The sequence below is a fragment of the Anneissia japonica genome, unplaced genomic scaffold (genome assembly GCF_011630105.1).
Source record: "Anneissia japonica isolate Jap-2015-1 unplaced genomic scaffold, ASM1163010v1 scaffold288053_len460827_cov147, whole genome shotgun sequence".
Lineage (NCBI taxonomy): Eukaryota > Metazoa > Echinodermata > Crinoidea > Comatulida > Comatulidae > Anneissia > Anneissia japonica.
Genome location: NW_022725151.1, coordinates 435,419 through 450,186, shown reverse-complemented (window position 1 = coordinate 450,186; position 14,768 = coordinate 435,419). Strand labels below are relative to the sequence as shown.

Here is a 14,768-nt window from a genome sequence, read left to right as displayed (position 1 = left end):
CGCTTTATACCATGATCAAAGCGCTGTGAAGTATCTCGCTATATCAGCAATTGACGACTTTTTCTAGGTAAATAATGATATGATAGAGAAACTCTAACTCGTCTTGCGGTAAATATATAAAAATACTTTTTTCAAACTGAATGATGATTAAAATAAATACAGTATAACGTTTATTGCAACTGTGTAAAGAGATACTTACCAAATATATTAGTGTCAGTCATTGTTAAATTTGTATAAGATATACTAGTACCTGAAATATTACAGAGAAAGAATTTATTAGGCCTACATTTTATAACACCCACACATACATGTGAATGGCCTTAAACTGATGACACTGAAAAAAAAAAAAAAACAATTGATAAATATTATAAAAATCACAATCATTGTCAGTGACCAAAAGAACACCCCTTAATTCTATACTATTAAAATTAATACGTTAAAAAACAATAATTGACTATTTTTTTAAATTTTATTAAACTACTGTAAAATGAATAATAAAATCATTAAAAGTTGGCAGTAAATCGCGCTTGCTGCATACACCTATAAGGATTTCATGCATTAAAGTAAAAACAATCAGTATTTCTACTTACAGTTTAAGTTTCAACGGAAATATTCACAGCCAGAACTTTATTGACTGAAATTAATTCCAAGTACATTGTCAACATTTATATAGTAGTAGTATATTTAACTGTCGATAAGCTCCCGTGTATGGACATTCCATGATGGGTTGTATGGAAATTTTATGATGGGTTGTATGGAAATGTTATGATGAGTCGAATAATAACCGATAGAGTGTTTTCATGCTAATAAATATCTGGATTAGGCCTACGTGATATCCTGTTACATCTTAAAGCAAATGATTTGTCATTTATTGGCTCTTCTCGAATATGATACAATGTTTTTTTTCCACTGTTATTGCAACACCACATAGTATCTGTAGAAATAAATAAAATATGAGTATAAGAAGAAAAACCAATGATGGTAGGCCTACATGTCATCAGTATTTAAAGTGAATCTTTATCTCTCTCACCAAACAACATAAAAGAATGTAGCACCTAGACAACAAATTATAGATCCAGGATGACAGAGATAAACATTGCAAGGACTGCGGTGATCATTACTTTTTTTCTTATACATACAAACACAAGCGGAATTTACCAACGCGGGGTCCGAACCAAGGGGCCGCCTCGGTCGACTGCCCGGAATAAAAACTCGCTTGTAGGGACCACAACATTAGGGATTGGCAGTCAAAATAACGTTATTTCGATAGGCAAATTATATTTAAATTTCTTATCCGACGACCTAGTCGTGTGTCGGACGATAGGAGGGTACAGGCCTGTCCGACAGAGTGCCAAATGGCCCCCAACCCCTCCCCCAAAAAAAATATTCATAAGTATGTATTCACCCTTATATAACTCTTAATCTTCTGATTGGTTGTAAATCAATACCCGTATAAATTTTAGCTGTAAATGTTGAATTTACAGGATCATAACAAACAATTTTATCACTGTTTTTCTACTTCATCTGTAATAGTTTATAATGCAGTGATAGTCATAAGTTATCAATTTTTATGGAAAATATTTTGTGCAGATGGCACATGAACAGACAAAATTTCACGATCTAATAAACACGGAATTGTAATTGAAAATATTCAAAACAAATGCTCATATATCATCACATCTGAAGAAAATCTCGAGTCTTTCTTTTTTTTCGTTTATTTTTATATCAATGTAGCTTTTTATATCTATATTATTTAGCTGACATTTGATATTTTCTTGATGTACCAAAACGAGCAATATTAAAATTTCACAAACAATCATGTTTTATTTAATCACTAAACACCACCACCCGAGACCACTTACAAGTACAGCGCACACTTCAATTCGGGATCCCTAAATTCCAAGACCTACCCCTCTAATTCGAGACCACTTTTTTCAAAAAACCAAATATATTATCTACTAACACCATGCTAACACTATAATCAACTACGTAGATACAGAGACCACACAAAATGCTCAGGTTCCAAAAGGTGGTCTCGAATTAGAAGGCGAACTGTATTAACTATTAATCGAGTTGACTAACCTTATCTACATTTTATAAATATACTACTACTTTTCTAAAACAATGTGGAGGTATATAAATACACATACACGTACAATTAAGTTATCAACAGTTAGCACCATCCTATTAAAAGCCTAATTAGGTCATTGGAAGATCTATGATCGATATCTCTTTTATGGCCAAATTATTATATAGTTGTGCTGCAGGTTTTATTACTGTACAAGGAAAAGCTGTGCATAGATTTACATTTGTTATGTGATATGTCTGTATTTGGGTATATTATGACATTATCATGCCCATATATGGCTTTCTCCGCCAAATCCTCAAGAACAATATCGCTAAAATATATTAAGTGAGTGACCTTACTGCAGCAACATACAAAACACAAAACACTATTACTACTTAGTAGTAGGCCTATACTACCTTTACGCTAGGAGAGAGTCTAAAACACAAACGGTTATCTTTAATTAACCTTTATGAATATGTAATAATTGATACAATACAATACAGGGCCCACATAAACAACTTATTTCCAAGCTACAATACATGACAATACTACTGTATTATTTAAAACCAATTACCCTCTTTGTAATTTACTTTTTGTCGTGGATATTTAGCTGGTTATATATATATAAATATATATATATATATGTATATATATATATATATGTATATATATAAACACAAAAAGTACAAATAAATTTGTTCGATTAAAATAATCGTTCTTCCACAAGATTGAGAAAAATTACATATAAAACATTTAAAATATCAAAGCATTAAAAAATTCAAATTACAAAACAGGTTAAACGCCTATTAGTTCACATAGCATTTTCGTGATGATTAGTGAGGGCGCACTCTAACCTTAGCCTTAAAGGCATTCAAATTTAAGTTATATCTGGCAAAATAAACACTTTGTTTTCTTTAATGGTGCAAGTCTTAAAATCCATGTAGAATTATTAAATTCAAGTTATTTTGGCATATTTTAAGCTTTCAGATGTCACTTCATGACACTTTAGTCAACTTTACAATCTTCTATTTAATAATAGATAAATATATTGTCTGCTGTTCCATGTAAAATTTCAAAATGTTTGTATCTGGTCATGGTCTTCCATTTATATAGTGCATACTATAATGCAATGTCTCTATGTACTTTCAAACCCAGTTTCAAGACAAAAAAGAAAGCAAACAACAAGAAAAAACAAGAACAAAAAGGATTAGAATTGTGAGAAAAAATGCGATTTAAGCCGGATTTAACAAGGGCCAAAGATGGAGAAGACCTTACAAATTTGGGTAATTTGTTTTAAAATTTTGGTGCAGCAAAAGAGAAGGATCAATCACCATAGGTTTTCAAATGACTACAAGGTTAATAAAGAGTAGTAGAACTAGATGATGCCGACCACATTCTCTGTGCATAACTGTTAGGTGCCCAGTTTTGATCTCCCCCGAATAGTCCCTACACACGCTAATATGATAGTATAGTTAAACTATTTTATATTCATGTTATTCTTTTTTTCCCATACAAGTATTATCAAATGATGATAGGTTAGGAAATCTTTAAATAAATACCATTGCTGTACTGTATATAAAATAACAAAAATAAAACCTTTAATTCTATTTTAGTAAAGTAATAAAAAAAGATGTTGAGTAATCGTTGGTTTGTATTGAAGAAATGTCTCTATTATTTATTTTATTTTATTTTTATAGTATTTTTTGTTCATATATCACAATCATAATCTTCATTGTTAAATAAATTACTTATTTTTAACAAAGACATAATAACCATAATTTAGTTTAAACATCATAGTGTATATGCTAAGAAATATTACATTAAATAATAATTAAGTAGATAAACATCTTTATAACTGACATCAAACCTATTATATAAAAACCTCTTTTTTTTTAATCTATTATTAAAGAAACCCCACACTATGCAAAAAACTTAAACCAAACAAAAATTCAATCCCAAATTTTGTTTCATAACAGAGCTCAAAATGAGACTCAACAAAATGCACAAGATAAATTTCAAAAAGTAATATTATTAGAAAAAAAATTATCATATTTTTAAGGTTGACAATTTCATGCTTTGATTTTTTATGAACTTGAGATTTGTAGTAGGCATAAATTTACTGAAGTATATTCATAGTGTATATGCTAAGAAATATTACATTAAATAATAATTAAGTAGATAAACATCTTTATAACTGACATCAAACCTATTATATAAAAACCTCTTTTTTTTTAATCTATTATTAAAGAAACCCCACACTATGCAAAAAACTTAAACCAAACAAAAATTCAATCCCAAATTTTGTTTCATAACAGAGCTCAAAATGAGACTCAACAAAAAGCACAAGATAAATTCAAAAAGTAATATTATTAGAAAAAAAATTATCATATTTTTAAGGTTGACAATTTCATGCTTTGATTTTTTATGAACTTGAGATTTGTAGTAGGCATAAATTTACTGAAGTATATTCTTGATTTGTTTCTATTTTCCAGTCTAATGAGCTATTTTTAATGCAACTGCTTCATCATATTGTTGTTTACGTGCGTTGTGGTGCGAGAACAAATGAACGCACACACTCAGCTGCAAAAGGCTGGTACTCATTACGTGCAAAGTCATTTGTACTCTACGCTTTCAAGTTAATTTATACGACTAAACGCCGCATATTTTCTCTTCTAAAAATGCCAATCATGAAATATAACCTTGTACAGCTTATCACAATGATACACATAACTCATTTAGCGATAATTTCATATCTTCACTTATCCTTCTTACTGACAGGACTTTTTCCTTCAGGATAATCAGCAACATTGTACTGGATAGCGCAGCGAAGTGGGAACCATCCGCGAACTTTCTTTTTACTTTCCTCTGTATTTTCTTTCTTGGCTTGGTAAATGCGCTCGCCATACATCCAATACCTAGAAAATAATTATTCAGATATTAAAATGTATTAGTAAGCCTTGTTCACATTGAAAGAATATAGAATAACTCTAAGTTGGCTAAATTGTTCACACGTGGATTGAGATATGCAGTCAGTTTTAGCACACATGACTAATTACTATTCAACATGCTAATGGCTGTTCAAATGCGCAACCGCATGTTTTAATCAGAAATATTGAATCATTACAGTGCGCATTTGAATGTACAGTAGTCGAGTCCAAATTAAATCTTTCGGGCACACAAAAAAACATAAAATAAAATATTCCAAAATAACGCCACTCAGAAAGGTTGCATTGGACTTTTCGTTTCTGCTCACAAAGAAAAACAGATCAGCTTGGGTAACTTGGCCAAGGGGAATCTTTTGCAGACTTGTTCACACTGAATTCGGTCAACTTGCCCAGGTAAAATCTGAACAGCACTTTAGACCTCTGACGAATAGTGTCCAAAATTCACTACAAACTCGTAAAATGAAATAATGAGCCATTATCATTATTATATAATTTTTGGTACAATTCTAAGCCGTTCCGGACCTCTTTGCTTTTCTTCCTTTTTCCTGTCTTTTTTTGTAGACTTCAATAAACAATGACATAATTGTAAAAATTTCACTGTTCCCTGATTGTAACATTATTTACTTAATGCTTTATTTAAATATTATTAGAAACTTCAATGATTACATTATTTTGTATACTGTAATATATTTTTTCAAATACATACCTAAACAATTTTAATTAATTATATATAAACTCTGAAAATAAATTTATGTAGATTAGATCAATAAAAAATGGACATAGTAGTAATCCTTATCTATTCTTTAAAAAGAACAACAATTTTAATCTTTTGATCAATTTTATATAACCGGAGTTAGTTTCGACCTAGGCAAACCTAGAAGACTTAATTAAAAATTGTCTAGCTGTGGTATGAGTCATAAATAATAATAAATGAGTGAAATTATGATGAAATTTAGACTTACTTTTTCCACCTAGTTACCAGGATAATATCGTCCACATTTATTTTAATGCGTGGCTCATCCGTGAGGGGTACTCGTATACAAGTACAACATCCCTTTGTAATTGGTAACCATGAACCACTGTAATCCTCTGTAACAATATATTCAATCTAAAAAGGAAAACAATGTATTTCACAATGCCGTAAAAACCTCAAATTGGCCAAGTGGACTTAATCTCGAGATGAAGCCCATCTCGAATTGAAACGTCCCCTATTCAATTTGAAAAAATTAGCCTTGTAAAAAGCCCATGCTCAAGATAGTCTTCTTTTTGAGATTTTACAGTACACACACTGTACATGATTTTCAAAAAACAAAATAAATTAAAAACAAGCTTGGTTTAAACAGTAGTTTAGGTGATTTTAATGCCACTTAAATACACTCCATAATACATATTGGGGTTACAGTGGCCTTATTTATTGTTATAGTACAAATTCACAAAAATTTACAGCATTCATTTTGAAAAAGTTTCCTTGAAAAGAAGCTTATCTCGACAAGAAGCTTATCTCGAAAAGAAGCCCATCCAAATTTTGCAAAAAGAAAAAGAAAAGCCTAGGGATTCAATTAAAGGTTTTACGGTAGTTTGAGAATGGATGGATAAATGGATGGATTTATTTGGTGTAAACACCAAGGACAACCTGTAATAGTCTGAAGAATATTTATTTCCAGTGGGGTCCTGCTGGTGGTGATTGGGTGTACAGTGGGAGACATTCCCCTACACTTTTCCAACGAGTGTACTGTGTTCTTTAACGTGCACATTGGACATAATGCACACGGGAGCAACGGCTTGAATGTCTCATCCAAAAGACGGTACACTATGATAACTTGCATTTCAGTCCTCCAGCTGAAAGACAAGGAGAGCAGCGAAGGGAATCGAGCCGGAGTCCAAGAGATCGCCACGGTTTAGTGCACACACAGTAGCTACTACCAGTTTAGCCATTCAGCTGAGTGACTCTTCCCAAAGAGGTCATCTATTTGCTGAACAGAGATTTGAGGATGGATAATGTCTAATGGTTTCTCTAAAATTAATTACATCTGTTTCTTATATTTTAGTTTTTAGTTTTTGGATTTTTATAGTCAGTGTACATATAATTTGGAAAATAATCCATCACCAAGTTTCTGCTTTCATTGTTTTTATGATTGAAGTCAGCATTTCTGTTCTTTAAATACCTTGCTGTTTTTATTATATATATGTGATTGTGAATGTAAAGCAAATAATAGGGAGTTTTAATACTTTAAGAGTAATCTTGGAACAAAATTTGCAGTTGATATTATTGATCTACTTACAGCTCGTAATCGCTTTTCTTCCTTCTGTTTTAATTGTTCTATCTGTAAGAAACAAAGTATTTCAAAGACAATGTCAGGCAAAATAAAGGTAGTTAAAGGTAATGAACCTTAGTATCGGGGTAATTCACTACTATTCTGAAAATTCACACATGCCAGATGCGTACACTGGACCTACATTTTAAGTCCTTATCCGAAAGGATTTGGTTCTACCAACCAAACCCACATTGGTCGAGTTCCTAGTCCACATTTCAAGCGCCCTGAGCATCTTACATTAGATGGATATGTGCGCTATATAAAACTACACTATTACTATTACTATTATTATTATTATTATTATTATATACATATATTGGTTGAATATAATTCTGTTAAGCTGTTAAAAATGAATTTAAATTAATGTTCAATATAATGGAGGAAAATAAAAATCATTTAGGTACTTTTAGATATTATTACTTACTGTTAATGTATACTGAGTGCAGCCTTCCACTACAGGCCATACAATGCCATCGGATTTCGGCTTACCACTCCATGTGAAAACCTGTTTCATGTTCTCCTTCCAGCCCAGGTGGTATGGATAAACAAATTCATCTTCTCTTTTCCTATAGAGTGCCTGTAAGAATGATAACACGAAAAGGAAAGAGCAGGGGATTGTCATTTGTTTGTCACCATTATAGAATGTACTACCGATTTTTCACTGACATTGTATTTTTTGCGATAGGGCAAACAATACCATTACCATAGACATAAAAGAAATAACTGATTGATTGAAAAAGAGTAATAATGTTAAAATGTATCAAAGTGATTATTACCTCCATCATGTTGGTTAGACCATGTGAAAAATTGAATACTAAAAAATTAACAACTGATACTTGCCATCCCAAATCCAGCATACTGTCTGATTGTGAAACTGAGTAGTTAGTATAAGAATGTGACATTATTGTATACTTTAGTACACAGAAGCTGTAATACTTATACTCATAACTTTGGCAATAGTTGATGCCAGTAAATGACCCATCATTTTAAAACTTCTAATGTGGAGAATATAACAAATAAAACGTCAATTTTCATTTTTTTTTTGTCACTAATGTTGGTTATGGAATGTCAAGCCTCAATTTATACAAAAGTTAGATTAATTAACTTCCATTGTTCATGTTCTTTTTCTTACCTTTGCTTTAATCCATGATTCAATCCCAGTCTCATTTTTTATAATAACTTTAATCTGAAATGAAATACAAGTCATAATTACACGATAATACTACTGTACCTACAAATTACATACTAACTGCAAAAATCACAAGAAACCAACACTTAAATTGCTTCACATTAGTGTTTTCCATAAAACTGGAAAAACACTGTTACAGGAGAGGATAGGAGTATTTCGGTGTAAGTCCGAAGACTTGTTTCCAGTAGGGTCCTTCTGGTGGTGAATTGGGCAGTACACAGGGAGACAATCCCCTACTCTTTCATTTAACGTGCACATGGACCATATTGCAAACAGGGTCCAACGGCTTAAACGTCTCGTCCGAAAGACGGTGCGCTATCGTAACTTGTATTTCAGCCCTCCAGCTGAAACACGAGGATAGCAATTGAACCGGGGACCACACAGTGGCTACTACCAGTCTAGATGACTGAGCTAAGCTGGCTCTCTATAAGCTGTTATGAAATTATGAAATACAACACTTACTTGAATAAAAAATAGGAACCCAACTGCAATTACAACACCAATAGCGAAGCCAATTGCCAGGAATGTCAAGATAAGATGTAGGATGTTGTATTCAACTAATGCCCCTTGGTGTAGCTCAGGATATCGGCGCTTCGGATAATGCAAAGTCTGGAATAAAAATAGAGAAGAAAAACTTATCTAAGTACAGTAAATGGTTTTTTTCCCCCCCTCTGAAGAAAGCTTAGTCTGAGTCAAAACGACAGGCCAGGTAAAATTCTATTGTAAAAGTAGTTGGCGCAGTGGCTCGACCTCTCAACCTTGAGGTTGGAGGTTAAAAACTTTGTTGTGCAAGGCACTTTATCCATGGTGTCTCTCTTCACCCAGAAATATATGTGGGTACCAAGGAACTTTGAGTATGCACTGATTTACTTTGTGCACCAAGCAATGTAATTTTACCAATTAGGCAACGTTACAATTACTGGAGTGTTAAAGCCAGGCGCCGGAGAGAAAAAAGGTTCTCTTCGTTGCATTGACTCTAGGACATAATATGGCCAAATTTATGTTGTGCAGAGAACATACGATGGCCACGCATAAGTGAATCTGTTTTAGCATCGCGTCGTCATGCTAATCAAAAGCACCTTACAATCTGAATTAGGTCGACCCAGGCAAGCGCGGACACTTGACATTTTCATGACAGACCGTCCTGAGTCAAGCTAGGCTTGAAGCTCTAGTGTGACCGTAGCCTCTAAGACTGTGCAGAGTGATATATAAAAACATCCATATTATTATTATTAAAAATGAGTGTTACCTTAAAAACTCGATGGTATACTGTTAGAATGAGGACAGTTGCACCGTGCATGCACCCGAGAGGAGCGAATATGAGGAAATATGTGAAACTAGAATGGTTAAAGTGACCACAGCAGGTGTTAATCCAAGGACAATGATGGTCCATCTTTATCACACACCTGAGAAAATTAGACACATTCAATCAATAGGTAAATAGTTCAGTGAATGTGCATAGTTATAAGTATATTTCAAGCATCCATACAGCATATAATCATTGTCATCTTTGTCACCGTTGTCATGGGCACAGTGGTGGCGACAGCGGGGCATTTGTTCCCCTCCCCCGAACAGGCATGGACCCGTAGTCCAACGAACGACTAGTTCCTCGGGTTAAAAGAAAATAAAATAAAAATTTGCTAATAAAATAATATTATTTTGACTGCCAATTCCTAGTATTATAGTCTAAAGCACATTTTGAACCATATTAAGCCATAAAAACTCTCTCCGTAAACCCTACCAGAGATTTTCTAGTCCAGGTCATCGCCCGAGGCTTCGTCAGCCCCTTGGTTTGGACCTATCTGTCGGACATGTCAGACCCCTTGTTGGCAAATTTCTGGTGCCATTGCTGCGTGGGCACCACTACCACTGCCATGACCACTAAGACAACCTACCTGTTGGTTGTTCATTCATTAACAATAATTTAATAAAAAAAAGTTTACAAATTGTAATCGATTGAACAAAGTATTTTCAATCTAGATATCAATCTAAAAAAAATATGCAACTACAATATACTGTATTGTAATGTCAGGTAGATTTAACTTACAACGTTAATTTTGTAGTTCTTACCTTTTACAATGCCTACAGTGGTGCGAGCGTGGGGACTTATAACCCTGACACGCTTCACAGAATTGAAGCTTCTTACAATCTTCTAAATTTTCCTGTAAAAAAAAAAAAACACATTCAATTTATATGCTGTCTGAATCCCACATATCCAGACTATTATATTTTAATTGTCAAAAAAATGTGACATGCCTGAATATGGTCATGATGACATCACATCATGACCATATATAGGCACATCATGACTATATATGGGCATACAACAGTTTTTTTTGTAGAAGAAAATTTGATAGTCTGGACAGCGTAAATGCTCGAGTAAGCGCTGCGTTGCTTATAACACTTTTGGATGCTTCTGTGCAGCGCTTATACAAAATATTGGTGTGGTGTACCTTCTGACGCATTCCTGTAGTTCTGTATGCCCATCATCGTAAATAATTGTTAATAAAGAAATGCTTGTGTCTTCACTCTGGTATTTTAATTTTAACACTGTATACATTGTATTTAAAACCCTGTTTCTCAGAGTGTTTCATCACACACAGGATAATATACTTACGATTAAGCGCCGCAGTGCTTACTTTAAAGTAGCAAAAAAAAAAAAAAATTTGGCTGGCGCTTATTCAAGAGCAGTGGTTATTTGAGAGTGTCACTTATTCAAGCATTTACAGTACTCCAAACCTGTTTAAGAGTTTGATTGGTTCCTTCAGAACCAAAAACGTGAATATGCCTTGTCCTATGTCAACATATTTAACGACTCAAACCCATAAACTCATGAAGATTAACAATAAACACATTCTGCTAGATTGGTCACGTGAACACTATTTTGAACAATCATAGTGCCTTTCCTTGCCAGTTATTATCTCAGGTTAATGGTAGGTGAATGTTTTCGAAACCAAAACATTACCCTTTCCTATACTTAAACACTGATCGCACTGGAAATTCTCCATAGTAATACCCACTATATGTCACATGACCAGCTGTAAACAAACCTCGCAGAATCTGTCTATTAGTAGTTCAACTTAACTCACACTCAAATGTACAAGCTTGTGGATGAGTGAGTACTGTAGAAGAACATTCAAACTTACCGGTTTCCATCCCAAAGGAACAAACCCCGGTCCACGAAATACTGCATTGAAATAATTGAACAAGATAAAGAAGATCCAAGATGATAGGATGATGAAATGCACGATGCTCCCGTAGCTGTCAAGGGTCGGAGGCCAGTAAACAAGATCGCAGTAAACTGACATAGTGGTAATGTAGAAAATCAGAAAGAGGGCGATAAATGGCCCCCAATGACATAGCCTCTTGAGTGGACCGAAACACATGATGTCGTCAACTTCTCCCCTTTCCCAGGGATGCTGGAAAAGACAAAAATTAAGTAAAATCTGCAACTAAAAAAAAAAATTTTTAAATCAGGTATTTAGAATGAGATTTATAGTCAATGGAGTATTCAAGGGGGGGGGGGGGGGGGCTGAGCAGTCCCATTCCTCTTCTTCCCCATCTCTTCCCTTATTTTTTCAAAATTATTAAAACAATGAAGAAAAAAGAAAAATTATTAATCAAATTTCGGCCTGAGAGTTCCATATCATAAATTTTCTTACTGTACCTCAGCCCAAACCATGGTGTGGCTGAGTTGGTCTACTCTACATCTAATAAAAAAGATTGATTGATTGATTGATTGATTGATTGACATCTGTGAAAATCTCTCCGGGTCTCCTCTATTTCGAATTGCTGGATCAGCCACTGATAGTTGTTATTTAACTACTGTACGGTTCAAACGGCTCACTCAGCCATATTGAGATCCAGATTATGAGGTTGATATTAATGTTTAAAGCATCTAAATTCTTTATAACCAGATACAGTAGACACACATTACTGTACAACATGGCAATTCCCTACTGGTTATTTTTTCCCTCCTTATGACAGTATAATCAATGTATAATTTCCTTTGAAAGTATTAAAAGTGTAATTCACAACTTTTAAAGACTAGCCTGGCCCTTTAAGAATGCAATCACCACTCTGTAATTTAACATTGGGGTGGTTTTGCAATGCTTGGACAAGACTTGTTTAGCAAAAAACTAGGCTATTATTATTGAGGAAGATCTGCCGAAAAAGCTCTGTGCACGCAGCGCTATCCAAATGATGAGCCCCGTACACAGCTGCCGCAGCAGATGATGTACGTTGGCGCGATGCCTTCGGAGTTTACTGTAATGTGCTCCCAGACATCAAATGCTCACCGGGCTTAGTTTACCAAAAAATTGAACATGGCGAAATTGAGAGCACCTTCTTTTCTCAATGCGCATTACTTACAATCATTTTCATCTTGAAGCAAATATATTTATCTTTCAAGAAATACCAAATATATTCATATTTTCTACAAAACAAGTTTTCGAATTTAATTAAACATTTACATGAGCTTTAAAAGTATGGCATATTTCAACTTGAATTTCCATAAATTGGATAAAACTCAATAATTCTAATTTTAACGGATATTAATTTAAGGAATGATTGAGGATTATAATAAATTAAGTCATTTTAGGGTTAACAAGGGGTAACTATTCAAAAATTCAATCCAAATTCAGTGTAATTTTCAGTTTTATTCTGCCAGTCAATCTTTAGACAAAATTATAATGAATACGGAACTAATAGCAACAGAAATATTTCCTAGAATCTGTTCCTGAAATATACACAAAATAACATACTACTAAAAACCCGAAAAAATACAGTCAGGGGAACATTGTTAATTTTAAAGCTATTTAATGGTTTAAAATCAAAGGGTTTATCATACACTGCTACAGTATGTTGAAGCGTATAAAAGCCCGCTGTTGCCAAGTTGTTGCTACGAAAAAAATGTTTTAATAAGATAGATGCCCGTGCTCGATCTAAAGGTGGGGAACACATTGGTTTGTCGGGTCAAAGGGATCTGTTGGCGAGTGCTCTCCTTCTCAATAATACTTCCTATCTATAGTCTTACTTTTATAGAAACAGCAAAGCCTAGACTAGGGCCTACTGGCCTAACTAAAGGTAGCTCAGCCAAAATGTTGCAGTACTCCGTATTCCACATTCATGAAGTGAGAGGAATCTTCTAATGCCGTGGCCTACATAAACTTTCAAACACCTTTAATTAAAAATAAAACGCACCCACCCTATGTCTAGTCCTACCGCAGAAACTTGCCCTGTTGCTATTGAGGACAGGATCGCGGGAATAGAACTTTATGTCCCGCCGGTGTCGTAAGTCCAACACTGGTCCACTGGCCTAGCTAGCTTAGAGAAGGCTGACATTCTCATACTTAATTAATATTATCAACAATAACTAAATGATTATTCAAACTAATAGCCCTAATGGTATTTTAAAATGTGTCAACTAAAACTTACTAGTAACAATATATTGCATTTATTAAAAAATTAACAGTAGCATAAATATTATGTACCTTTTGATACACGGTATTCTGTTTTATTGGTTTTTGAAGCGCCCTCTTTTGGGGGGAACTTTTTTGGTGCTGTGTGTATGGTGGCGCAATTCTTTTAAAAACATTGGGCCTAGCCAAGCCTGACTAGACTGTGACGGTATGTGACACATCGTTCTCCCTTTCGTTCCACGAGATGTCGCAGGACGTACCTCTGGCTGGTTTCGGTATGGAGGGCCCACTTAGTAAATGGACAAATGTAATGAAAGGATGGCAATATCGATGGTTTGTTCTCGACCTAGAGACCGGCCTTTTATCGTATTACACCGTGAGTTATAATATTTTTATTCATATTTGCTAGTAGGCTAGCTAGCCTAGGGCCCTAGGCCTAGGCTAGGTAGCCTAGTACAGGTAGCCTAGCCTAGTTAGGCTCTTGTTTTGGGCTTGGTAGGCTAGGCTAGCCTAAGCCTAGGGCCTAGCTAGACGCCTAAACCATAGGCCTATGTGGCCAGTCCTACTACTAGGCCTAGGTGTGTGGGCTTACTTCAGCAGTGTCTACCACACCCCCACCCCACTCCCTGCCTAGGCCTAGTTGTTGGCTAAGCTTTTTGGTTTTGGTAGGATTCCATCCCTGTTTGTAGAGTTTTTAATTGCGCAAAGGATAGGCCTAGACCTATTTAAGAAATCAGCTCAAATTTGCGCGGAAAATCGCTAGGAAAATATGTTCACAGAATCATAATTGATTCTTAATTTTACTTTCTTAGATAAGTAATTGTATAGGCC

The 14,768-nt window shown here is 34.4% G+C and overlaps 2 protein-coding genes across 3 annotated transcripts in view; one reads left to right on the top strand and one right to left on the bottom strand.

Annotated features, from left to right (window-relative positions):
- Positions 1–1,621: 1,621 nt before the first annotated feature.
- On the bottom strand, positions 1,622–14,108 carry LOC117112663 (palmitoyltransferase ZDHHC6-like). Of its 2 annotated transcripts, none has more exons than XM_033255772.1 (10): positions 14,010–14,108; positions 11,664–11,936; positions 10,588–10,679; positions 9,767–9,923; positions 8,980–9,126; positions 8,461–8,514; positions 7,753–7,905; positions 7,296–7,337; positions 5,976–6,121; positions 1,622–4,983 (listed from the first exon to the last, which is right to left on the bottom strand). In XM_033255772.1, the coding sequence occupies exons 2-10, from the start codon at positions 11,901–11,903 to the stop codon at positions 4,824–4,826; spliced, it is 1,191 nt and encodes a 396-aa protein (XP_033111663.1). In that variant the 5' UTR covers positions 11,904–11,936; positions 14,010–14,108; the 3' UTR covers positions 1,622–4,823. The 2 variants fall into 2 exon arrangements, with proteins under 2 accessions (XP_033111663.1, XP_033111664.1); XM_033255773.1 differs by having other exon boundaries at positions 13,954–14,059.
- Positions 14,109–14,114: 6 nt separating this feature from the next.
- LOC117112662 (oxysterol-binding protein-related protein 9-like) overlaps positions 14,115–14,768 on the top strand; it is a 31,419-nt gene continuing 30,765 nt past the window's right edge. Inside the window, exon 1 of the mRNA XM_033255770.1 lies at positions 14,115–14,313. Within this exon, the coding sequence (XP_033111661.1) occupies positions 14,182–14,313 (132 nt within the window). The 5' untranslated portion in view covers positions 14,115–14,181. The remainder of the gene's footprint in view (positions 14,314–14,768) is intronic.